At 37.1% G+C, this 27052-nt stretch overlaps 1 protein-coding gene across 3 annotated transcripts in view; it reads right to left on the bottom strand.

Annotated features, from left to right (window-relative positions):
* Positions 1-21707, bottom strand: part of LOC118798187 — a 29337-nt gene extending 7630 nt beyond the window's left edge. Inside the window, exons 1-17 of one of the 3 annotated variants that reach the window (XM_036557554.1) lie at positions 21414-21707; positions 18807-18907; positions 16558-16627; positions 13630-13760; positions 11358-11446; positions 10082-10181; positions 9789-9832; positions 8536-8613; positions 8243-8439; positions 7855-7919; positions 6294-6400; positions 3987-4089; positions 3299-3398; positions 2701-2740; positions 2532-2583; positions 997-1111; positions 223-297 (exon numbers count right to left, since the gene is read on the bottom strand). In XM_036557554.1, the coding sequence (XP_036413447.1) occupies positions 223-297; positions 997-1111; positions 2532-2583; positions 2701-2740; positions 3299-3398; positions 3987-4089; positions 6294-6400; positions 7855-7919; positions 8243-8439; positions 8536-8613; positions 9789-9832; positions 10082-10181; positions 11358-11446; positions 13630-13760; positions 16558-16627; positions 18807-18907; positions 21414-21621 (1675 nt within the window). In that variant the 5' untranslated portion in view covers positions 21622-21707. Of the gene's footprint in view, positions 1-222; positions 298-996; positions 1112-2531; positions 2584-2700; positions 2741-3298; positions 3399-3986; positions 4090-6293; positions 6401-7854; positions 7920-8242; positions 8440-8535; positions 8614-9788; positions 9833-10081; positions 10182-11357; positions 11447-13629; positions 13761-14263; positions 14346-16557; positions 16628-18806; positions 18908-21413 lie in introns of those variants that run through there. The other 2 variants (XM_036557556.1, XM_036557555.1) reach the window with 2 other exon arrangements.
* Between the last annotated feature and the right edge of the window lie 5345 nt (positions 21708-27052).

The following is a 27052-nucleotide window of genomic DNA, read 5'->3' as shown; positions in this document are numbered from 1 at the left end:
AAAAAGAAACAATAGAATGAAACTAGTGTTTAGAACTGCTTTCTTTTCTCTCAATGCTATGAGATATGCCTAGGAGAGTTAGTTTCTGCAAGAAAATGAATAAGTAAATACAATGATATATTGTAATATGGTCAATGTCTCTTTTCCCATGACAAAGGTGATTTAAGAATGCGTGTGTGCAAGAAAAGTGTGTTGCATACTTGCACGTGTTGTAATGCTAACCTCTAATGAAAGGATGGTCCTGATTACTTGGAAGGTCTTGCTGCTTGTTAAGCCAAGGCTGGTCCTGCCAAAACACTGAAAAGAGTTTTGCGCTTTTCAGTGGCCTACTCACAAAGCCCCCTGGGAACACAAGCACTGTAGAACAAGCAATACGAAACAACAGGACCAGCGTTCTTATATAACCCTCTTTATGTAGCTGATCCCTTGGGTCAGACTCCTAATACTATGTGTGATGGAAGGCCTGATTTAAGCCTACTTTTTGTTTAGTCTGCCTGCTTAAAACATTCCACCCTTATTCAAGATCAGTGACTCAGTGCTGATGATAAAAGAGCTATGTTATAGGCTAATATGTCTTGCTTTGAAAATTTTAGAAATTTGAAAATGTGAAAAAATGAGTACAGTGACTTTAGCATTACTGTAGACATGAATATTCCACATAAACTGGGAATGAACTAGAATATTTACTGCAAAAGACACCTGTACTGCAAAGATGCTGCTATTTTCGAAAAGCCATTGTGAATGAGAAGCAGAGCATACAGCATAAATGGGCCTGGCATCCACGTTTCTAATGTGGTGGGGGGAAGAACACCCCTGTATAATCACAAAAAGATGTCATAAATGAAGACTTTTAGGAAAGATGAACCCTAGCTAATCAGAACCTAACCTAATCAGTTTTAAAGTTAATATTCTTTAGATAATAAAAAAATAAACACATGATTTTCATTAACTAAAAATTTTAAACCAACTCTAAAAGTAAGTGACTACTAAACAAACCTGTGGGCTTGTAAACATTTTCTTCGGGAAGGCGGGAGGGGGCGCGCCATTCAGCTAAAGAAGAGTCAGCCTCTCTGAACGTCTCCACCAATTCTCCATTGAGATAGATGTTGACCTAAAATCAGGTATTCATACATACTGTATGTTTCTGGAGACAATTACAAAGTTTCAAAAAAGTTAGGAAAGTATGTGAAATTAAAGTGGGGTATAGCCCAGTCTTTCATGACAAAAGATGGGTCGCAGCTCACCACTTTGCCAAAAAATGCGTCAAGGAATAATCAGTTTAAGAACAATGTTTCTCAACAATCAATTGCAAGGATTAAGTATTTCATCGTCAATGGTGCATATTATCATCAAAAGATTCAGGGAAATCAGTGAGATCTCTGTGAAAAAAGGACAAGGCTGACAACCACAACTGAATGCCAACAAACCTTCGATCCCTCAGATGAACCTACATTAAAACCTGGCATGCTTCTGTGATGGATATCACCACATGTGCTTGTGAATACTTTGACAATCCATTTTCAATAATCAATTCGTTGCTGCGCCCACAAACGCAAGTTAAGACTGTACTTTGCACTGCGGAAGCCAACATAAGTCAACAACGTCCAAAAACACCACAAACTTCTCTGGGCTTGAGCTCATCTGAAATAGACAGACGCACAGTGCAGACATATATTGTGGTATGACAAGTCAACTGTTCAAATTTTTTATTTTTATTTAATTTTTTATTTTATTTACACCATTAACATAAAGATAACTGCATGTTTTGAAGGAACATATACTGCCTTCTTGATGATGTCTTTTTCAAGGACGTCCATGCTTATTTCAGCATGACAACACAAAGCCACATTCTGCCTGCGGTCTAGACCTGCCTACCGTTGAAAATGAGTGGTGCATTGTTAAGCACAAAATACAACAACAAATGCACAGCTAAAGATTGATATAAAATGGAAGAATGGCCAAAATTCCACTTTTAAAAACTGGATCAGTTGTTGTCTTCAGTCCTCAAATGGTTATTAAGTGCTGTTAAAAGGCAAGATGATGTAACATAGTGGTAACCATGTTTGCAACTTCTTTGGAACTTGTTGCAGGCATCAAATTTGAAATACTGTGCTTTTGTAATGTTAATATTGTAATTTAATACAGGGTCAAACCACTAATCACTGCTTTCTGTTTTTATTATCATTTCACATACTGTTACAACCTTTTTAGAATTTAGGTTTGTAAATAATCCATCCAATCATTTATTACTGCTTCTGTGAAGATCTGTTGCCCCGCTAGCTCCAACTGTAATACTCAGAGAGTGCTGGTAATGTTGATTAGCTACATGTGTAGCATATCAAGGCTGAAACAAAACTCTGCTGCAAAGTCCATAATCTGGTTGGGGCATAGCTGTTGTAATGCTCAACACATTTATTCTAATAAGCACCAAATTTACTTGAACAATAATGTGTATGTAGTTTTAGCACTTTAGTAACTTCAGTATTTTTTAATTATTCAATTAATGTGACACATATGAATAAGTGCTGTACCTTAAGTTCTGTTTTAGGATATAGGAAGAAAAAAGGCTTCAGTACTGGAGATCTGGACACAGAGAAACACAAAACAATACTTCAAAACATTAAAAGCAATACTATCACTAAAATGGCCTTCACTTGTATGTTTACTCCCAAAGGAAAATGCCTCATGTAAAATACTCACACTCTAGGTCGGCCTCCCACAATGCCTGTAAGTCCAGGAGCTGTGGATTTAAGAATAAGAAAAATTAAATCTATGAACTGACCAGTACATTTCTGTAAAATATGCTGTATTTTATGTTACATGATGTTTTTTATGGGTGCAGTGACATGGGAATTCTAGGACAATGCCAATATCCAATGTTTTTCACATATCTGTCAGTGTAAAAAGCTAAAAAAAAAAGCTAATACAGACATATACATTAATACAATGTAGAAAATGGAACTTAATCAACCTGGCTTAGCATGGTAGATAAATGTAATGTAAGGGTTAGCATACGTCACCTATATATTCTGCTCGTCCAGGACACAATTAATGCAAAATCAAATTTCGGTTTAAAATATCTGTCAAATGTAAACATCTGTCCTGTACTGCTACATTTTTTGCTATCTATTACTTAACTATCTGCCAATACTGCATGTATCTCTAATTTTTACATTTCTAAATGATAGATATGCCTCAGACTTACAGTAGTAGTAGTCACAGCAGTTTTAAACAGTTTTGTTTTAAGCTGTGAAACTGTACAGTTTAAACTGTACAACTGCACCATAATGTCACTTACCCATTCCAGTTCCTGCTGGAGCCACTTCTCTGGAGAAAAACTCCAGGGCTTTCTTCTGCTTGTGACGGACAGCCATCCAAAGAACTGCTTCCCGATGGCCCTACACAATGGATCAATATAACATTTATGAGTAACATTCTTCAGATCAATCACCTGGTTCAACACTGACAGAGTGAGTGACATCAGTTTTCATTAATACAAATCCAAATTTCAAAAAAGTTGTGACAGTATGAAAAATGCTAATAAAAGGGTTTTGGTTGACCTGTATTAAATTGGAAATGGTAAAAAAAGTGTTTTTGGTAAATTGTCTGCACCATGATCCAAAAATATGGGGCAACACTTCAAAATCAATTGGGTACATAAGACCAACTGATCCAGGTTTGAAAGCAGATTTTTTGGCATTCTTCTGATATAAGTCACACTGCACCTACTTTTTTGGAAAGGAGGTTTGTATTTTGGCAATGAACTTTACCTTGTAGACAGTTATAACATTGTATGTGACAGGCTCAGGCTGTGAAAAGTAAAATCTATGTGGGCCAAAGTGGTTTTCTTAAACAAATACAAAAAAACCCTGTTCTGACCTTTGCATGACTTAGGGTTAGTGGTTATAGATAAAGAAATTCAATGTGTTCTGATCTGGATACTGAATTTATGTTACTTTCATATTACATATTAATATATTGCTTACACTGTTGCTTGCATGTGGTCCATATGTATCCTCAGCACCCAGAACCTGGATGTTGACGCCACTGTAATCCTCCAGACCCAGCTGTCTGAAGATGCGCCTGGTCCTAAAGAGAATATAAGACAATTCTGAAGTTTAATTTCATGCAGCTCAGGAATTGTATAAACAATTATAAATGTAAACAAAAAGTACGTATTCATAAGCATAAACAAAGATACATTTAAAAATGAAATTGACAGAAAAATGTAGACAACCAAATCCATTTGCAGAGAAGCAACCATATGTCATGATGCTCCCACCTTCATACTTCTTTAGATCATATACGGAAACCTTCTTTCTCCAAATATGACAAGCTGAATTATTGCCCAGGAGTTTTACTTTTGTTTTGTCAGACCAGAGTACACTGCTCCAAAACAGAATAAGGACTTGTCTAAACGCTTGTGTGAAACTTTTTAATGCGCAGCTTTATTCTATTTTTTTAGCAGAGGAATTTTGCAAGGGGTGTAGGAACGGGTGCAGTTTATTGCTTACTGTCCCCTGTGTACTGGCTTCTTTCTTACCTTCCTTATCACTAGTCTGAGGCTGTGTTATCAAGTCTTGCATTGCATACCTTGAATTTTCCACTTGCACACTATGAAACCAGTTGTACTGACAGAGATATTTAAAGTCTTTGCTATACCTTTATAGCTTCTGCCAATGAGTGTTGTTTAACAGTATCATGCCAGACAAATCTCCTTCACCACAACTGCTAGTTGCTGAGTGAATTTTCCCAACCAATGGCAATGGCTTTTATAATGACACCAGGGGCAATTTACATAAAGAACACTTTTCCTTGCAGCCTTAATAATCAGAAACTGTTTTTTGTAACTTTTGCATACTGATGAGGCAAAGCAATATTACCACTCACAGATGGTTGGGCAGAGTTGCAGACCTGAGCTACTTTGACAAGGGCCAAATCGCTATGGCCAAACAGCTGGGTCGGGGTATCTCTGAAATGGCAAGGCTTGTGGGTTCCTCTTGGTCAGTGGTGGTGTGACCTATTGACAGTGGTCCGAGAAGGAACAAACCATAAACCGGCAACGGTGTGTAGGGCACCTGAGGCTTAGGGGCTATCAAGGCTATCCATTCTGAGGAAGTGATGGCACTGGGATGCAGTGTGGGAACAAGACAAGCTGGAGGATGGACTGTAAAGCTCTGGGCAATGTTCTTCTTGGTCCGGGCATTCGTGTGGGCGTTAATTTAACATGTGCCATAAATCTAAACATTGTTGCAGACCAGGTATATGCCATGATGGCAATGGTATTCCACAATGGCAGGGGCCTCTTTCAGCCGGACAATGCTCCCTGCCACACTGCATGCATTTTTCAGGAATGGTTTAAGGAACATGACCAAGACATCAAGGTGTTGCCCTCGCCTCCAAAATTCCCCAGATCTCAATCTGATCAATCATCTGTGGGATGTCCTGGAACAAGTCCAATCCATGGGTAGCCCCACCTCGCAACTTTCAGGACCTTCCAAATCTGCTGCTAATGTCTTGGTGCCAGATACCTTGGCAGGTTGGAGTTGGTTTGGTGGCACGTGGAGGACCAACAGCATATTAGGCAGGTTGAAATGTTTTGGTTCATTGGTGTATATGTTTTTAATATAGTGTCTAGGGATGCAGTGATATGGAATTTTGTGGGCGATGCCGATACCCAATATTTTCATGTGTATATATGCCCATGGAGATGCAAAAACATTTATAAAATGTAGAAATTGAGACTACATCAAACTGAAATAGCCTTAAAGAGAAATACAATCCTTATTTGTTGAGAGTTACAAATGCAGTAAAATGAAAAAAACAAAAAAGAATGCAGTCATTTCAGCACAGTAGCCTAGTGGGCCTAAACATTCTGCTCTTTCAGAGTACAATAAATACATCAAATATCAGTTTAAAGTCAAATCTAGACATCTGTTTGATGCTGACATTTTTTAAGCAAATATCTGCCAGTACTGAGATGATTCCCATATCATTGTGCATCCATAAGAGTGTCTGAATACTTTTTCTCTGTTGATTTCACATATCTTTTTTATGTTTATGAATACATTTACTCTTTTGTTCACATTTAAAGTAAAAAATTATGACATTTTGTCTAAAGTTGGATATATGGAAGTATATTAAGTAACAAAACAAAAATGTCAGAATACTTAATTCCTCTCACTGTAAAAGCTCTGTATGTCAGCTTGACAAGTTCAGAGTTCTGTTTTTTTTTTTTTAATAAATACTATATCAAAGACAAATTCAATAATATGTGAAGGCAATCAATTAACCTTTTGATAATGCTCTCTGCTGTCCTTCTGGCTTTTTCTGCAGCTCTAGGACCACCCACTGGACAAACTGCTGTAGTCCTGAAGCCATCCATGTATGTGGCACAGACCTTGGGAAAAATAATGGTTTAATGTAGAGACATTCCTTTGATCCTGAGCTACAGATTGCTGTAGGAAGCTTAACCACAAAAATCCAACAAAAGCATCATTAAGTGGGCTTTCATTTATGAGATTATTGACGTGTTTCACTGCTGACCACTGCTGACTCACTCACCAAACATTCATGTGAAAAGGGTTTGTCAGAGATGAGGATTATGGTCTTTTATTGAGAAATGACTAGTCAAAGCCACAGTCAGGAATTGCCAAGTTAGAGCCGCTAATAACTCTTGAGTTTATGTTCACAGAGAATGGTAAACATTCCATGGTGGTTTTAACAATCAGAAAACCCCTCCATAAAACCTTCCATAAAATTCACTACATAACCACAAGGTAACATGGTGTTGTTTACAATGCACATCGCTAATCTACATGAGCCCTTTTCTGCCACTATGTGTGACGTCACATGAAAATCCATAAGGGTGCCTGGGTGTCATTTACTGCTAATGGCTTGGAATGTGAATGACCCTAAACTGCCGATTGTTTGTAACTGGTCTTTTGCAATCCAGTCCAACAGGTGCTTCCTGAATTGACCAAGTCAAATCAAATAAGAACTGTGTCAAGTATTATGCTACAGTCACATATCTGACTCTGTGAGTGAAAAAACTGCTTTAGGTGCCTCCTTGTCCCCTGAATATTTATTGCAATGTCTGTAGTAGCTTTCATAATGTATTGTAATATTAATAATAAGGCACACATTTGTTATGGCTCTCAATAAGTAAGTGCTTCATTACTCTTAAAACTGCTGGTTGTCACTGTCAGCTGCACTGTTTGTGTAGTCATGACTAAATGTCATTCAATAAATTCATTTGTAGGTTAATTGTAAACTAACTGTGCATATACAGCACTGCTGCCACCGTCAAGTGAAAGGAAATATTGCAACATACAGGCTGGAGGGCTGATTTATAGCAATCTGCGAGTCGCATTTGGCCCTGGGGCCAGACTTTGGACATCTCTGAGCTAAGATAACCAGTTATATTTACTGTTTCAACAATTATAGAGTTTGGCTCTATCACTACGTCCCCAGATCATATCCCAGCACTGTCACTTGCCTTCCACAACAGTATAACTGGTCATGTTGTCACTGAGTAGGATCGTCACTCTTACCCCTTCGATACCTGACTGAATACCAAAGTGAACGTAGTTTACCATTAAAACTCATTTAAGGTACTCAAATGAACCCTAAAGATCACTGTTGTACTTTTGAGTGTACATATACATTGGTATTTTTGATGAACAAAAATTTACCTATACAGTACCTTTTTCTGACAGCGTAAAGTACAAACAACATTTAGGCTGCCCTATACAGCAGAAGTGAAGGGGCCTGGAGAGTCTGCTGCAGTTTAAATTTTCAAATGGGACCTTGATGTCATTGTGTTTCAGTAAATGTTTTGTTTCAAAGAGTTACCTTGTAGTCACTTGACGGAGGTGATCCTTTTGCTCCACGTACTCTGACAGCTCCTCCATTCACACCTTAAATTTGAGACATAAATTTAGCTTATGTACTACAACAGGCTGCACATACAAGCATAGCTTCCACCTTATATCAGCATGTAAACCACACAGTTAAAGAAGATTACCTGAGCATTCCTAAAGAACACTTAGCATTCCTTTTAAACCAAAACCAAGCTAAATATGTGTCTTGATTGTATGATCTCCATTTTTGATTGAGGCTTCAATGAAATAATTACTTGACTGAGTCAACAAGCTTTTAAATCATTAAGGTATGAAAGAATTACCATTATCTTTGTGTTTAGTAGTATCATTTCATGTAGGATGTTAGTCACTTGCCCCACCTGGTATTTCAGTGATGGTGACCTGTGAGAAGTCACAAGAGACATCAGGTAGGAGGTAACGCTGTGGGTCTGCAATTTCATAAACTAGCTGCTCTGCCACTGTACCAAATGAGACCAGCCCGCCAGTTTTGGGAGGTTTGGACAGTGTAAATGAGCCATCTGCCAAACATTCAACCACTGGAAAGCCCATGTTATCCCTACAGTGGAAAGAAAACATTTGGGAACAAAGTTTAAAAATGAAGCAACAGTATCAACTTTTCTAAAACACTCAAGAAGGGGGTCAACACAATTACCAGTCTGGAACTTTATGCCAATCTGTAAAAATCCCACCAGTGACTTGAGCACCACATTCTATCAGGTGTCCTGCGAGGCTAAAGGTGAGGGAGAAGTGTGTTACTTGTTAATAATGCATTCGGCTGACGTATTTTAAATGTGATAAATGAACAGTATTTACTTATTCACTAAATCTTTAAGATTTACCAGAAAGACTTATTCTGAAAGCTAGGTCTGTAATCAGCAAGCTGCTAAGCATCCAAAAGGCTACACAGAAAGCAAGTCAAAATGTCTGTATCCTATTTAAACTATTTGAAAAGGATGGAATCTATTTAGTATAGGAGGTATGATCTTATAAGGCCTACAACGATGGGCACTGTATAGATAAAAATATAAAAGAAGGCTAAAAACAAAATAAATGAAACTCTTTATAGTTTAACTAAGGTTTTAACTTTTGAATTTCATTCCAAGATTGCTAGCTCATAAAGTCTAGCCAATACATATGTTATTTGTAGGGATACACCAATGTGGGAATTGTGGGCGCATGCCATTATTTTTCATGTATATATCTACGAATGCCTATGCCGATGCTGATACATACACATTTATAACTTGTATAATATAAGAATAAAATACAGACATTTTGGGACTGTAGAACAGCATCACCTAAATATTCTGCTCTTCTGGAGTGCAATAAATACAGTTTCAGTTTTAAATATTGGTCAGAATATAAGCATCTTTCTGGTGGCACTTTTTTAAAATAAATTATAATCATATGCAAAAGGTGGATCACCCTAGGTGAAATGACATGATTTTCTAACACATCCTCTACAGGGACCAAACTTATATATGGCATTCTTTTGCAAATTTTCACAGAAAATCAACAAAACCATGTCATTTGACTAGGGATGTCTAGACTTTTGTATACAACTGCATATACCAATACTGATATTGTGATACTATTGTGCATGAGTTTCTTGCATGTAATCTTATTCATTATGTTTCCCATTTATTGTGTGCCACAGGACATATTTGGCAATTTGGCTACAGCTGACTCTGTTTACTTTTCTTGTAGCCTTAGAAACGTTATTAGCCTGCTCAATACAGACACAATCATCCAAACCATTACTGCAGTTTATGTAAGAAACAACAAACTGCTCATTTAGCCTTACAACGTGTACCTAGATGTGTAGTTCTACTTGATCTTTTGCTAAGTGGCTTTCACATATGCCACTTAACAAATATATTACATTGTACTTTACAGTTACAGTACCTTCCAGCAGCCAGGAGGTCAAAGTCACTCTGCTCCCAACCAAACTGTCAAAATATACAACACTATTGAACAAAGATAATGCACTAAATTTTAATGCCAAGTTGACCTGCACTTGCTGCTTACAAAATAAGACATGTCTAATTTTGTACAGTGAGAAGAAATATTTTAACATGAAGAAAAACAACTGAATACACATGTAAATTCTGGCTCAAATTCTATAGTGTATACAATTATGTTTAATTTCCCGTGATCACAAGCTGATTTTGGAAATCAGTCATAACGACAAAACGTACCGAATGCATCAGCGGTCCAAGCACTACTGCACTGTCGACACAGCGTCCGGTCACAACAATATTAGCCCCAAGGTCCAAGCATCGCTTTATAGGGACAGCACTGCAGGAAGCAGAGAACAACACCAGAATCTCACACAACATTACATTTACTATTCAGGCTGGAGACTGTGACATTTTTGTCAGTGATTACAGTACTGTGCAAAAGTCAGAGACCACTTTAAATGTGTATGATTTTTAGTCAACACAGCCAGTACAGTTAGCCATTTTTCAGCATCAAGAAAAAAAGCAGAAAAAATATGTTTAACAGAAAGTTACTCTAAAGTCTCTACAAATAAAAATATTTTAATAATTTACTTTTTAATCATTTAATTATGAAATTCCCATGTTGGAAGCTCCTGTTTTCTCCACTTATTTTATAACTTGTGCAAGTGGATTATCTTACATCTAATCTCTTTAGAAATAGTTCTTGAAAATGAATCATTTGTACTTGGCTGTTTTGACTGGAGCTTAAATAAATAAAGGGCGGTTTCTGACTTTAGCACAGTACTGCATACTGCATTGTGAAATACTCAAGAACTCCTTCATGCTAGACAGTGTATTTGCATTTTCCAGAATGGGTATCTTTATGGTTTGGTCAGCCAACTAATCAAGACACAATAAAGACAGAATCAATCAATCAATAGAAAAATCCATTGATTTCAATGTGCAATGGATTTGATACTTTCCTTTAAGGCTTCCTTTAAGAAGACAAAAAGTAGACCAAGAAGAAGCAGAATAAGAAGAAGGAAAAACAACCGTTACAAGAACACCAACATCGTCATGTGACACCTTACAAAAACACCCCAATAACACCACTGAATCATAAGTAAGAGAAGAGGAAACAGAGAAAGAAAAAATCTGGAGCACTGAGAGGGAGGTGTTCAAGGAAGGCTTGGTTTAAAGGACAGCTTTGAATGTGGACTTAAAACAAAGCAGAGAAATGGTGGGGGAAGGGCATTCCAGAGCAGCTACTTAAAACATGAGTGTAGCACAACTTTTGGGGGATGGAGAAGAGTGAGTGTATATACAAGCAGAACTGCACTGTGAATGTCTGTTTAAATGCTTAAAACCATTTCTCATAGATAATCTACAGTAAAACAACGTTTTTGGTCTGTATTAACATGATATTGAAGTGATGTGATTTTTATGTGTATCTGATTAGGGAACAATAGGAACCACAATGGAAAATGCTATTGACTGCAAGTCAATGTCAATCACATTGACACTTTCCTCTTACCCCAGATACGCATTCATACTGTGTACAGTTTTGGGAAGTGGTTTCTTTTCTTCTACATCAGCCATCCTCAGCATACTCAGAGAGTCTTTCTAAAGAGAGAGAAACAATTAAGATTCTTTTTTTCTTACGTTAGCAGTAGCTTATGGAAAGAACTGTGTTGAATATGTTTTCTAATTGAAACACAATTCTAAGTGAACACACTTTTGCACAAAGTAATGCACAATAACTGATTATACATATAAAATGTGGCCGGTGCAAAAGTCATTTTATATTTTATGTTTCATATCTTAAACTCAGCAAATAAATACAAACCCAATTCCAAAAAAGTTTAGACAATATGTGTAATGCTAATAAAAACAGTAAGTTCTGCTTGACCTGGATTAAATTGGAAATGGATTAAAAACACAAAATTTGATGTTTTGTCTGGATGCTGTCTGGCAGAGCTTAAGGTCATGGCCTTAATTTGTAGTTTTTGGCCTTTTCTTTTACGCACAGAGATTTCTTTGGATTCCCTGAATCTGTTGATGATAATACGCACTGTAAAGGGTGAAATACCTAAAATCCTTGCAATCACTTGCTGGGAAACATTATTTTTAAATTGCTGGATTTTTTTGCCAATGCATTTTTGCCAAAGTGGTGAGCCCTGACCATCCTCACTCAAAAAGGACTAAGCTTTTCCTGGATGCTCCTTTTATACCCAAGCATAATTGTACCCCCTACTTAAAATGTTTTTTAAACACTTCACAGTGTTCCTAGTCTAAAAGTGCCCTGTCCTGACTTTTTTGCTGGCATCAATTTTAGAATGAACTTATATTTACAAACAAACAATGAAGTTGATAAGATGAAACATTGTATATCTTGTCTTTGTACTGTTTTTGTTCAAAGACATGTCAAAATAGATTCATAAATCACTGCTTTATGTTTCATTTGCATTTTACATGTTGTCGCAACAGTTTTGGAATTGAGTTTGTAGAAACTGTGGACTGAAATGTGCAGAAAAATGCCACATTTAAGTTCCTTGATGGATGTTAACTTATTTTCTGTTAGAAAATCCACAAAACTTAATTTGTCCGGGGGTGTTTTGCATATGACAGTAAGAAGCTCTTTTAATTTACTTTAATGTCATGTTGCTGCTGGGATTCTATTTTGATGCAGTTCAAAGTGCTGTATCTTAAATTCGCATACAATTCCACTCATACACATTACTTGAGATTACTAGAAATTTTCCAAGGAAATATATTTGTACTATAATTTCTGTGGATGTACTAAAAGCATGCCTTAACTAGTCTGTACTATAAGTCATTCTGATTCTCTGATTTCTGACATATTACACATCTTCCATGCTGAATTTGTTCTGTTTTGTGGACTGCATCTGTAATCAGAATTAAAAATCACAATTAATAAATATTATTACTTCATTATTTCGTGAAGTTAATCATTTTATTTGCTCAAATTTTACCCTAAACAAAGAGTGTTTCAATTTAAAAGCAGTCTATTTTGTTACAGCTATATGAGTGGACAAATCAAGCTTCATCACAATGTATTTATTACTTTCAACATCTCAATAACAGTATTTTCATCATGAGAATGTGGTGTGCACATGAACCTAAACAAGGGTACAATCACAGATTCTATTATAGCAACATAAAGGGCACGAGCAGCTGGGGTTCAGCCAGGACTACTACATATGGTTTGAAGGGTCAAACTAGGGAAAGACCTTCAATGCAACAGAAATTAGGTTTGTTAAAAAAAAACACGTTACATTTGAAAGCCCTAAATAATTAATAACACAATTTTCAGGTGTGAAAAGGTCTTAAGGATAATTAAGGTTAACTGTTTGTAAATTGTTTATTATTTTATTTATTATTTAAAGAAAACGGCTGACTTGATCCTGATATTTAGAGATCTGCCAAGCTATGTAAATCTTCTAAAGGCACAAGTAATTCGATTTAGGGGTGACTTGCTTGAGGATCTGTCCAATTTGCCAATACTGCAAGAAGTATAAATTATAAACAGACATATGGGATATGAGTAAGAGCTCAGAAACAGCAAGCCACGCAGCAAGACAATATGTCCAATGAGAGAGAGGAAAAGTTTCAGAATACCTACTTAAAGTGCAACAAGCAGGTCAACTACTCCATCAACTACTATTATTAGTTTGTTTTGTTCCCATTTGTATAGATTCAGACAGGTAATATTCAGCACAATTACAAGCAAAAATCATAAGCAGATATTTTTTTATGTGGTTAGAAGATGCCTGCACTCTTCTCACCTGTGGCATTAGGTCATCACCAGTTACCACCGCAACTTTCAGGTCTAGACCTGCTTTCTGCACCACTTCTTGTATAGCAGAGGCACAGGCGAGAGGATTCACGCCACCAGCATTGCTAACCACACGAATACCTGCAGGAAACACAACAGAACACAACAGAATCTTATCACTGCCCTGTACATATTTACTGTATAACTGTATAAAAATCTAAAGCTACATTCACATTACAAACCTCCTTGCTCAATTCCAATTTTTTTACTCTTTCTGCCTTGATGGCTCACATTTGTCTCGCACACCATTAATGTGACCAGATTACCCACATGCACACATCCAACTCAATAACGTCACATGAATGAACCGTGTGCGTCATAAACAACAAACTTACAAAGAAGCAAAAACAAGTCTTCCTTGCAAAGATAATTTGCTCTGAACAGCTCTCAGTTATTCATTATTACAGCAAGACGAAGGCAGGAAAAGATGCATTGCTTCTTAAGCATTTACTAGGACTTACTTCATGTTCAGTGCAGCTGCCACATTAACACTGAAAACCCACAGGAATTCTGATCTGACCATTCTCAATAAAGTCACATGGCCACGAATCGGATATGTACCCAATTTAGAACCATTCATTTACCTGACATTGATTCGGATGTGCACAAGCGGGTTGTTTCAGGACACAGGTTCCTTCCCATTAATGGCAAATTTGAGGCACATACCTACACAAATGTGAACCATCATGTTAAAACAGCTGAATCTGAGCAAAAAATCAGAATTGAGCAATGATGCTTGTAAAGTGAAAGTTGCCATTTAGGTAAAAAAAATTGGATAGCCTAAAAAAGTAAATCCATAAGACACAAACTTGATACATTCCAACTAGGCCTGGGCAATGTCTAAAAATAATTAGCACAATATTCTTTGTTAGCATATGATTCTATATTGTCAAACATTTGACCTACTTTTTTACTCTATTTTTTGTTCTTATGAACATCATCTGTCATTTTAATCATTGTTACTGTGACATGTGTTCATGATCTCCTTCTGATGTAGGTTTATGGTGACTTGGGTGCTCCCTGCTGGAGAACTTCAGACTGCAAGTGATTTTCAAAGCCATGCCCAGGTGCTATTCACACTATAAAAAAGAAGGTATTTTCTGTCGTTATAGCAGAGTCACTCTGGAATTCAGCTATAGGTGCCGCTGGAAAACTATGCAGTTTTATATATATTTTTTTTTTTTTACAATTTTCATATTTTAACTCTAGGACACTTAAGCTGAGTGGAAAATACCGCAATTTTTTCTTAGACAGTAAATGACACTCGGGGAAACCACGGCAGAGACGGTGGGCAATTTGTTGTACTGTAGCCTAACAGCTTTTAAAGGCCCTATAATAAGCCAATGTTTTAACAGTAAAAGTAAATAAAACATGACGTACACATTATTTAATACATTTTTAGATCCTGTTTCTCAGCCGTAGATGGGGATCAGAGGCACTTTCTCTACTTCTAAAACTTCCAGTGCTAGAGCTAGCTGCTCTAGGCTAAAACTCACTTAAGGTTGGTTGTTTTGCTGTAACGGGTTGCACTGAAACAAGCTGAAGTTCCAAAGCATTTACTGTCAGTTCCATGCACTCAAACTAAACCTGTAAAGTAAATAAGTAGAAGAAGAAGAGCTGTGGGGTAGTTAATTCCAAGCACTTATTTAGACTTCAAATATTTTTTGAGGTTGCAGTCACAATAACTTCTTTTTTAATTTGAAGAAATCATTTTAGATTCTTTTCCTGCCTTCCGCCCAATGACTGCTGGGCTAGGCTCCAGCCCCCCCGCGACTCAGAAGGATAAGCAGTTTAGAAAAAAAAAATAGATTCTGACATTTACATAATTTTTTTGATAAAACCTAGCACTTTTTCCTCTATTTGGGTTATGAATATAGAAAGCTGGCCAATAAACAACAACAGTGTAACAGTTTAAGAACAGGCTGTCAGAGACGCTGTAAACTTTTTCAACTACAGTGCTACTTGAATTATTGGCACTTTTGTTATAGATGTCTTTTTGTGCATTAGCTTGAGCTCAAAGTGAAAATATAATAAAAAAAGCTTGACATATAATTTAAAGTTAAAACATAAAATTAAAACATTACTTTGCTCTAACTTCTTCCAGCCTTGAACAATACTAACATGTGATAATGGACTGAAAACTTTCTTAATTAGAGAAGCAAAGTCAGAAGACATCTATTAAAGAATACACCAATTTTATTTACAATGTCTGCATGATTAAGTGTTTAAAATGTAAACAAAGTCATTCAGAGTGGTCTGAAATGCTCTGCTATAGAGGAACTTACAGAGAATTTTTCACAGTGGTGGTGATAGGAACCAAACTATCTAATGAGTTTAACACCTCTAAAAGCCACCTCACAAAAAATCCTTCACAAATATGGCTACATTTGTGTTGCAGACATTGTGACCCCTGGTTCCTATCACCACCTCTGTAAAGAAAGCTGAGTTTGTAAGCTTCCGTACAGTGTGACATTAGACACTAAAAACTCTCTAAATGATTTTGTTCATACTTTAATGACTGAATTATAGAGACTTTTTCAAAAATCACTGAATTGCCCTTAAACTGCTAATCATGAAAGAATCTCATTCTTCCTTATGTGAAATCAAAGCCAAGTATGGTCAGTATATTAATTTCCAGGTCACAATATCACATCTGAATATATAGAGTCATGTAGAATTTGAACATATGAAACTGTCATGCAGAACTGTGTTGTCTCTTTCTGACATTATTCATCTACATGTGGTAGTTTCCCAAAATCTCAGGCTAAGGAGAAGATGCACAGTATCTAATTATGAACATGTTTACTGATGTTCACCTATGCTATTTTTTTTTCAACTTTTTAACAACTTCAAATCTCATTCCTCTTGTCCGTCTTACCTTTTTGGCTTATGTCCTTGATAAATGGAGAAATGGCAGCAAGAACAAAGTCAGGAGCATAGCCCATATTCTGGAAGAGATTAAATCAAGAACAAAGACAGATGTACAGCAACTGAATAAATGTGTTCTTTCAACATGCATGTTAATTAACATTTAAAATGTTGTTGTGGTTGTGTCACATTTTTTCAAGGACTAGCCTAAGTGCTTCCACAAATCAAATCCTATGACAAACATCAATTTAAGAGGATGTGCCAATTGCGGCACTTAAAACACCACAACATTATTTAGAAAAAGCTAAGAAACTGCTGTCAAGATCCTTGGGTACTGTAAATGCACTGAAATACTTGACATAACTTTGTGCTGTATCTTCTTATTCTACGCTTTAACAGGGCTGGTACTAGGCAGTCATGATACTAGAAGTTTGACTTTGATACCAAGTGTAGCATCATGATGCTCATCAAATTAGTCTAATGAATGTTTCATAGTGTTACACTATTTACACAAAGAACGCAAAGTATTCAAAGTTAGATTATTCAATTGTTGTAGTATAAAAAGAAGCACTGAACCTTCTATGCATTGTACAACACTAGTTGGAGGTCCAGCATTTTGAAACTGAATGATCTTGAGTGGTTTTGACAGGCCCATAAGAAAATCTGATAACAAGTAGGCAATTCAATGATAGAGCCTTCATTTGAAAAGGGGCTATAACACTGACTGATCTCTTATAGCAAGCAAAAACCTTAAGACAGCTTCGGAGTGCCCCTCAGCTCACCTATTCTAGAAAATCACCCAGTAACAGACTGACTAAAGTTTTGCTCCATTCCTGACTTCCAGTACAATCACAATAGGCTAGCAGACAGAACTCTAAAGAAGCTAAAAATTAATGCAACAACAGCATCAAGTCTAAATCAGAGTTGCTGGGCATGCATGGTAGGTGTTTGTAGAAGATTTTTACTTTAAGAGAAGCTGCTTACCCATTTATAATTTCCAACAGGAAGTCTTTGATGTCTTTAAGCATGCAGATGTGCCATCATTAAGCAGTGATAGAACTTGAAATATCAGCTGGAACCTGACAGGACCTGACTGTTCATAATTATATGATTGTTTCTATACAAGAATTTGGCCTGCATTTACCTCTGCTTTAGTTTTTCTCTCAAATTGAAGTCATTTGTGTTGTTGGTAGCAAGATTCATTACGTAATGTTTATTCAAATGACTCTGTTGGTCAAAGGCACTGACTAATGAATAAATGAATTCAGGTGGATTTTAAAGCTACTTTTCATAATTAGAAAAAAAATTAAAAATTTTAAAAATTAGATTCATTAATGATCATATGAACTTAACAAGTACCCTAATTTATTTGATCTTTGATTAGTAGCGGTCAGGTTTTATCAGAGTATTCTGGGTCGGTCAGACTCGGGTCAGGCAGAATATTCCAAGGCTATATTCAGGTTTGAATAAAAATTGCAGGCCTACTTAAAGCTCTAACCAGCACCTGCAGAAAGGACAAGGCAACACAAAGCGTCATTCTGTCAATTTTTTTTCAATATGTTGGAACCCTGAGCACATGTAGAAGTAACTCAGAATAGTTTATGAAGGGTCCATGTCCACACATTGTTTTTCACTTGAGAAAGCAGGACCACTCTCCTAGACAACTACAGGCAGCTGCTATGAATAAAAAGTTCAGAAGGGCAAAGCTCAGTTTGGCAGGCCTCTTAAAGAGCTGAACTTGCTAGCAATTCTACTGATGTACTGGCTCAGCATTACCTAGTCTAGACAGCAGTGACCCTCAAAGGAAACCTTGTTCCCCAAGTTGGTAGTGAACACTGGGGAAAATACATCATCCTTAAACCAGTTTGGCTAATGCCCACTTCAACAGGTGCTAAGCCATGAGATAAAAAAATAACACCCCTGGCAATTTAAAAGAATAATAAATAGCAAGGACACACTGTGTTTCTGAGTCATGGAATGAAAACACAGAAAGTCTGATGGGTCATTCTCATATCCAACATAAGCTAGCTACGGAGGTAACACCAAACCCAGCAAGAAAGCATTGGTGGCCACCATTTCCCAACATGAGGAAACAAAGTGCAGAGGAACACCCACTGTTAGAAATACCTACAGGTGTATGCCGCTTTAAGCAGACAATAATAACATATTTCAGTGACGGCCACCAACAAATAACATATACAAACAGAATGACATTTATCAAATCATATAACTCAAAAGCATTTAATTGAGAACACTTACAGGCATCTTAGTTTTGGCTGCTGTGAGTAGGGACATGGTGATTTCCGACAGATAGTCAAATACAAGGAAGTCCAGTTTACCACCTTGTAGGAGCTGGGGGACTGTAGAAGAGAATTACAGAAAACAATATTAGACAACAAAAAGAAAGAAAGAGATGAGCAATAACAAGTGAGTCTATTGCTTCCTTAATATCAATATGGTTAAAATGTGCTATGGATTATTCTATTTATCAGAGAAACACTAGATACTGACACCTTGGCAATAATGACTGGAGGTAGTGAGGCAATGTGGCATCTTCCACTGTCACATGTTAAATATTGGACCAAGAAATAAGTTATTTCAAACAATCAGGTTAAAAATTCTCTAATATACATAAATAAAAAGTAGAGAGCGATTTCTTTAAAAACTCAAATCTATCCAGAATATATCACTATTTTTTTAATAGACCTTAATGGGGAAAGTTTTTTTTTCAGTCTTATAACATGCCACTGATTTCACTAGTGCCATTTTAGAGATGCCATTTTTAGCCAGCAAACTGCAAACATCTGTACTAAATAAACCTTGCACATTTCATACAGCCTGCATCAGCAATCATGTCTGTGCATTATCATATTTCTCTATCAGCTAGTCTACCACTTGGCCAAGCTTAACAGAAGTAGCACCACTAAGCCAGCACTCACAATAGGCCTCCTTGAAATGTAGAGTCTACCAGCCACAATATAGTTCTGTGAAAGTCTGAGGGCAAGCAAGTAAAAAATAAATATCTTTTGCCACCCCCTGGTGGTGTTTTCTTTCACTGGCCTCAAACTCAGAGTAGACCTGCCTTTTAAAAAATCTACGTCTCCTAATGACATTACCGTCAATTAAAAGTGAGTTTATTTTGTTAGTGTACAGTATACTATGGGCATTTTGATTAGCTTAGGTAAACAAAAAAATAGGGCTGTTCCTAAAAAGGCCAAAAAGCAAAAAGGGACTTAACAGTACCAAACCATGCATAGACTTTCAACAATTCCAAAGTATTTAATAGAAGAAATTGACTAGGAGGCTTTAACCAGATCACATTAAAAAAGAAATACAGTGGTATGTGAAAGTTTGCAAATGTTTCATTGACTTTCTGAGTAAAATTAAGTACTCATCCTCCACATAGAAAACAATTCTGCAAACTTTAATGCACAATTAATGTTTATTTGCTGAATCTAACATATTGAAAAAATAAAACATAAAAAATGCCCTGTGCCAAAGTTATGTCACCTTTTAAAGTTCATGTTTTAATTTTTTTCAAATATGTTACACTAGGCAAATAAATAAAAATTGCACTCTAAAATATGCGTACATATTTTATTGTGTTTCCTGTACAGGACATGTTACCTTATTTTCATTTAGAAAATCAACATGTTATATGTAATTCATGTTCATACTTTTGCATATGACTGTAAATGGGTGTGTCCATCAGAATCTGTCTTACTGTAAAAGAGACCAGAGAGAGAATTTAAAATATGCATTTTTGTCATGCAAACTTCCAATTAACTATTGCTGATGTCCAAATGTTTATGGCCTCTAAAAGCTACCTCACAGAATGTTACCGCATGAAATGGTTATGAATACACTAGTGACCGAGACATTGTTATACGATACTTCTGAGATACGGTTTTGGCCTAAACAAATTTTTAATATACATCCATGGCGGAGATGAAGGGCATGAAGGCTGTTGCAAGGGAAAATGATACAATACATGCAGATTTGCATTTAAAACAAGAAATGCTAATTTGTGTCCGTATTGAATACAGCCCGCCTTGAAATGTACTAAAGGCACAGCTATTGCTTTCCACTGTGCAGTACTTCAAACAATGTGAAATTAATGTAGCAGATTTTTTTTACATTTTGTGCATGTAGCTGTTTTAAAGCAATCTCTCATGTGTATTGCATTTTTCTATTTTGGTTGCAATTGAATGAGACATTTGAAAAACAAAAAAGAGAGCATGAAAACAAGTACAAGTTTTTCTTTTTATAATAGTATGGAAAAGTAACGTCATGTGTACATTGTATTTCACTGTTATGACTGCAGTTCGTTGAGGTCAATGAGGCAAAGTCCTGCACAGTGGAAAGTCTCCATTACATTACAAAGTGGTGTGCATTCAATTCGGACACAGAATCTGCATTTCATTTTTTAAAAATGCAAATCCTTGTGTATCATTTTTTAGTGAAGGGGTCAAGTGACGTAAAAAACAACATAACAGAAGCTTTACTTTTCATTTTAGCATGTACTCTGCATGTCACTACGGAAGAGTAATGTCATGTGTACATTGCATTTCGCGTTTGTCCACTGCTTTTCAATTTGGCACAAATTCCTCTCCATAACTTTTACCATTATAAAGAAATCTGAGTCTTTAAGTTTCTCTACAATGCTCACCAAACCACTGAATAACTTTGAACTTATTATGAAGAAATGTAAAAATTCCCTTGAGAGGGTGTTTGGATACTTTTGGTCTTCTGTGTACATGAATGAATGAATAACATCAAGAAAACGGAGAGAAGAAAGAAAGGGAAAGACAAAGGATGAACAGAAAGCAGGTGGGGAAAGTGTGATGTCAGGCTGCTTGTGTTTACCTGCTGTTGCAGTGTCACCCCAAAACCCTGAAGCGCAGCCGATACGGACAGGTTTGTGCTGAGTGGAGTAGCAATGTCTGAACTTCACTGAATGGCTAAAGCTGTGCTTATAAACAAGTCTGATATTCGAGTAAGCCCACTTTGTCCACCGCTGCAAAGCACACGCTTTGGCACTGCGGGTTAAATTTTTCACGCTGAATAAATACATATTTTTGAAAAGTTATTATTCTTTATTTAGTAACGGTTTCGTAAATGTAAGTCAGCTGAACACTCGGGTTAAAGGAACGTCATTTGTGTTGCACACAATGCAGCCCGAGTAGAACGAGCCACAGTACTAGAGTTCCTAACCGTCCTGTATGAAAGCAGAAAAAGAAGACATGAACCGTTTGTTAAATAAAAATTCCAGCAAAAAAAAATACGCACAATTAACATGCAAACATGTATGTAAATACACCCATTCAGAATGGTTTGATTTAAAATATTCAGTTCTTGAGAAACTTCTTGAAAAGCGTTTGCATGAAATGGCTAAGAATATGTTTACATCTCAGTGGTTGAATAGATTTTCCGGCAGTTATCAATAACCCATTGTATTCCACTGTTTGTTGGTTGTTCCTATTCTAACTACAGTAGGCTATTTTCAAATATATCGTTTGATAATATTAATCAACACTAGATGGCGTAGTAGACCAATGTATACTCAAAAAAAGCTGGCGCGTTAGATCAGTAGGTTGAAATAGGGAAACCACTTAAATGAGAATTCCACCGATTTTTCAAAATTTCTGCGTAAATAAATAGTTAATGTGTCAACAGAGTCATTCAGAGTGCTTTGGTGTGAAATGCTTCGTTCTAAAGAAACTTACAGAGTCAGAATTTTTCACGGTGGTGATGATAGGAACCAGACGGCTAAAGAGTTCAATGTCTCTAAAAGCTCCCTTATGGAGAGTTGTTACATGAAATGGTTATGGATACATTGCCTGAAGTCTGAGACGTTGTTTCACAGACGTTTTGTGATGAAGTTTGGGGTCTAAAATATATTTTAATCAATTTATTGTATTCAATTCATGATGGAGTGATAAAAGAAGGGTGTTGTAAAGCAAACTAGCCCCCAAAGAAAACTGTTTTTTTTTTTTTGGATTGACCACTATTTTAACACCATAAATATTACATATAAAAACTCAAAGGACTTGTTTAGGTTCACTGGCAGCATATTCCAGACTTTATTCAAATACAATGCAAAATGTGTATTTGCATTTGTCATGTCTGTGCATAATGGCTGTTAAAGTTAATATGGAAAAGCAAAGTGCTTTTGACTTTTCATTTTCATTGTCTTAATGGTCTAACACTGACATAATAAAAAAGGAAAAACAATCATCCATTTGCTATTGCATTTACTCTGCCAAAATGAAAATGCAATTTTGCAATTATGTTTGCAAGACTGGAATACGCTGCCATACACTGGTGGTTTTGGATAGTAAATGAAACAGCTATATTTGAGTTGTAGACATCACAACCCCTGGTTCCTATCACCACCACTATTGCAGTGTCTACAATGCAAACATCCATCATCTAAACCGCTTATCCTTCTGGGTCACGGTGGGGTGCTGGAGCCTATCCCAGCTGTCATCGGGCGAAAGGCAGGATACACCCTGGACAGGTCGCCAGTCCATCGCAGGGCAGACAAACAGACATATACATCCACACACACACTCACACCTAGGGGCAATTTAGCACGTCCAATTGACCTGACTGCATGTTTTTGGACTGTGGGAGGAAACCCACGCAGACACGGGGAGAACATGCAAACTCCACACAGAAACGACCCTGGCCACCCAGCCGGGAATCGAACCCAGGCCATTCTTGCTGTGAGGCGACAGCGCTAACCACTGCGCCACCGTGCTGCCCACAATGCAAGCATAATGATTTAATTTATTATCGAAAACCACCAGTGAACCTACAAGAGTCTTCTGAGTATTTAAATGTAACAATAAAGAAGGTAAAATGGAGGTAAATCTGAAAAAAACATAAGTTTAATTGGGGACTATTTTGCCTTACAACGCCCTGCATGTGTCTCTCCACCATAAGTGTATTTTAAAAAATGTTTTAAGCCAAAAGATTGCTGGAAAACTATTCTAAAACAATATCTCAGACATCAGCAGCATATAAATAACTGTTTCTTGTAATATCATTTTGGGTTAGAGCTCTTACAGGCAATAAATCCTTCATATGTCTAGTTCAGAGCATTTCACACCAAACCACTCTGGATGACTTTGTTAAAATCTCAAAGAAATTTTGAGAAAATGGTGCAGTGGGTTTCCAGGGCATTGACATTGAGCACTGGTCAGAATCAACTGTAGAGAGGATATTACATTATTTAAATAATACACTTAATGGAATTAATACAGTCATTATTATCAATACTACATCATATCCAAATCTTGTTCTAAATCCATTCAGCTCCAGTCCTCTCCTGCACTTCTAATGGGTTTACAGTTTTAGAGGCACTGGATTAGACATTCAGTATCTGCAGCATTGATTTGGTTATTTCAGGAAGTGTAAGTGGATGAATTAAAGAGATGCATCCTCTAAAATCTCCAATACTGGGAAAAATTAATAACATGTAAATTAAACGGTCAAATAGTGATTAAGTAAAACTTTATTTAGTGAGCCATAATAGAGAGCTGGGATACTAGACCAAGGGTTATCATAGGTTTGGCTACACTGGGTGAAGCTGGTAGCCAATACAGGCCTTCTAAAGAAATTCAGTAGAATATATAATGCATAATGCATGCAGACTTCCTATGTTCTGTCTTAAGTCTTCTGCTCAGTCCAACTATATAAATCTCTTTTTCACTGTATCCAAAGTTTAGTTTCAAAATAAAAGTTTTATTTAAACAGCTTTCAACGCAGAATGGTCTACCATCTGGTCAGTGAACAGGACCAACCTCCGTTAGCTTAATAGATCAGTCAAGTCTAAGGATTCCGAGACCCACAAAGCCATTGGTTGTGGGTGGCTTCCAGTGGTGGCCATTTAAAAAAGGCAGCATGGTCTCCCATCCAGTCACTGACCTAGACCAGCCTTTCTCAGCTTCACAGATCAGTCAATCCCAAATGGTCCCCGCCCCATAGAATATATAATCAAGTACATGCAGACTTCCTATTGGCTGTCCTAGGCCTTCTGTAGTATGAACTTCTTTTCACTGTATCCATAGTTTAGTTTCAAAATAAAGGTTTGGCTGAAAAGCATTGAACTACTGGCAAGGGAGCATGGTCTCCCATCCAGTCACTGACCTGGACCAGCCCTGCTTAGCTTAATAGATCAATCAAGCCCAAGGGTTCCCTGCCCCATAGAGCCTCAGGTTGAGGCTGGTTTCCAGTATTGGCCATTTAAAGTATCCCACCACTCTATTAGGACTGAATAGAGGCTGACGTTTTTTTTAATTCTTCATTTAAATTGAAAGTTATTTTCATTTCAAAGTAAAGGTTAGGTTCATAACCTGATTGCATCTTCTCATGTCAGTTAGTTTTCAATACAAGCCCTGACCAAGCCCCACATTGCTTAGTTTCTGACATGAGACCAGACCAAGGGTTCTCATAGATTTGTCCACACTGGCTGAAGCTGGAAGCCTATACATGACTTCTGAAGTAATTTGGTAGAATATATAATCAAGTACATGCAGACTTCCTATTGGCTGTTTTAGGCCTTCTGCTTAGGCCCACAGTATGAACTTCTTTTCACTGTATCCATAGTTTAGTTTCAAAATAAAGGTTTGGCTGAAAAGCATTGAACTACTGGCAAGGGAGCATGGTCTCCCATCCAGTCACTGACCTGGACCAGCCTTGCTTAGCTTAACAATGCAGTCAAGCCCAAGGGCCCCAGGCCGATAGAGCTACAGGTCAAGGTTAGCTTCCAGTATTGGCCATTTAAAGTATCCCACCACTCTATTCGGACTGAATAGAGGCTGACGTTTTTTTAAAATTCTTCATTTAAATTGAAAGTTATTTTCATTTCAAAGTAAAGGTTAGGTTCATAACCTGATTGTAACTTCTAATGTCAGTTAGTTTTCAATACAAGCCCTGACCAAGCCCCACACTGCTAAGTTTCTGACATGAGACCAGACCAAGGGTTCTCATAGATTTGTCCACACTGGCTGAAGTGGAAGCCTATACAGGTCTTCTGAAGTAATTTGGTAGAATATATAATCAAGTACATGCAGACTTCTTATTGCCTGTTTTAGGCCTTCTGCTTAGGCCCATAGTATGAACTTCTTTTAACTGTATCCATAGTTTAGTTTCAAAATAAAGGTTTGGCTGAAAAGCATTGAACTACTGGCAAGGCAACATGGTCTCCCATCCAGTCACTGACCTGGACCAGCCTTGGTTAGCTTTACAGCTCAAGCAAGCTCAGGGGTTCCCAGCCCCATAGAGCCACAGGTTGAGGCTGTGTTTCAGTATTGGCCATTTAAAGTATCCCACCACTCTATTAGGACTGAATAGAGGCTGACTTTTTTTTTAATTCTTCATTTAAATTGAAAGTTATTTTCATTTCAAAGTAAAGGTTAGGTTCATAACCTGATTGCATCTTCTCATGTCAGTTAGTTTTCAATACAAGCCCTGACCAAGCCCCACATTGCTTAGTTTCTGACAGGATCCCAGACCAAGGGTTCTCATAGATTTGTATACACTGGCTGAAGCTGGAAGCCTATACATGATTCTGAAGTAATTTGGTAGAAAATATAATCAAGTACATGCAGACTTCCTATTGGCTGTCTTAGGTGTTCTGCTTAGGCCCACAGTATGAACTTCTTTTCACTGTATGCATAGTTTAGTTTCAAAATAAAGGTTTGGCTGAAAAGCATTGAACTACTGGCAAGGGAGCATGGTCTCCCATCTAGTCACTGACCTGGACCAGCCCTGCTTAGCTTAATAGATCAATCAAGCCCTAAGGTTCCCTGCCCCATAGAGCCACAGGTTGAGGCTGGCTTCCAGTATTGGCCATTTAAAGTATCCCACCACTCTACTAGGATTTAATAGAGCCTGGCTTATTTTAAAATTCTTCATTTAAATTGAAAGTTATTTTCATTTCAAAGTAAAGGTTAGGTTCATAACCTGATTGTAACTTCTAATGTCAGTTAGTTTTTAATACAAGCCCTGACCAAGCCCCACACTGCTAAGTTTCTGGCATGACTCCCCACCAAGGGTTCTCATAGATTTGTATACACTGGCTGAAGCTGGAAGCCTATACATGACTTCTGAAGTAATTTGGTAGAATATATAATCAAGTACATGCAGACTTCCTATTGGCTGTCTTAGGTGTTCTGCTTAGGCCCACAGTATGAACTTCTTTTCACTGTATCCATAGTTTAGTTTCAAAATAAAGGTTTGGCTGAAAAGCATTGAACTACTGGCAAGGGAGCATGGTCTCCCATCCAGTCACTGACCGGGACCAGCCCTGCTTAGCTTAACAGCTCAGGCAAGCCCAAGGGTTCCCAGCCCCATAGAGCCACAGGCAGAGGATGGCTTCCAGTATTGGCCATTTAAAGTATCCCACCACTCTATTAGGACTGAATAGAGGCTGACTTTTTTTTAAATTCTTCATTTAAATTGAAAGTTATTTTCATTTCAAAGTAAAGGTTAGGTTC

This window comes from Colossoma macropomum, unplaced genomic scaffold (genome assembly GCF_904425465.1).
Source record: "Colossoma macropomum unplaced genomic scaffold, Colossoma_macropomum, whole genome shotgun sequence".
In the NCBI taxonomy this organism is placed as follows: Eukaryota; Metazoa; Chordata; class Actinopteri; order Characiformes; family Serrasalmidae; genus Colossoma; species Colossoma macropomum.
This window is presented reverse-complemented; position numbering and strand designations above follow the sequence as displayed.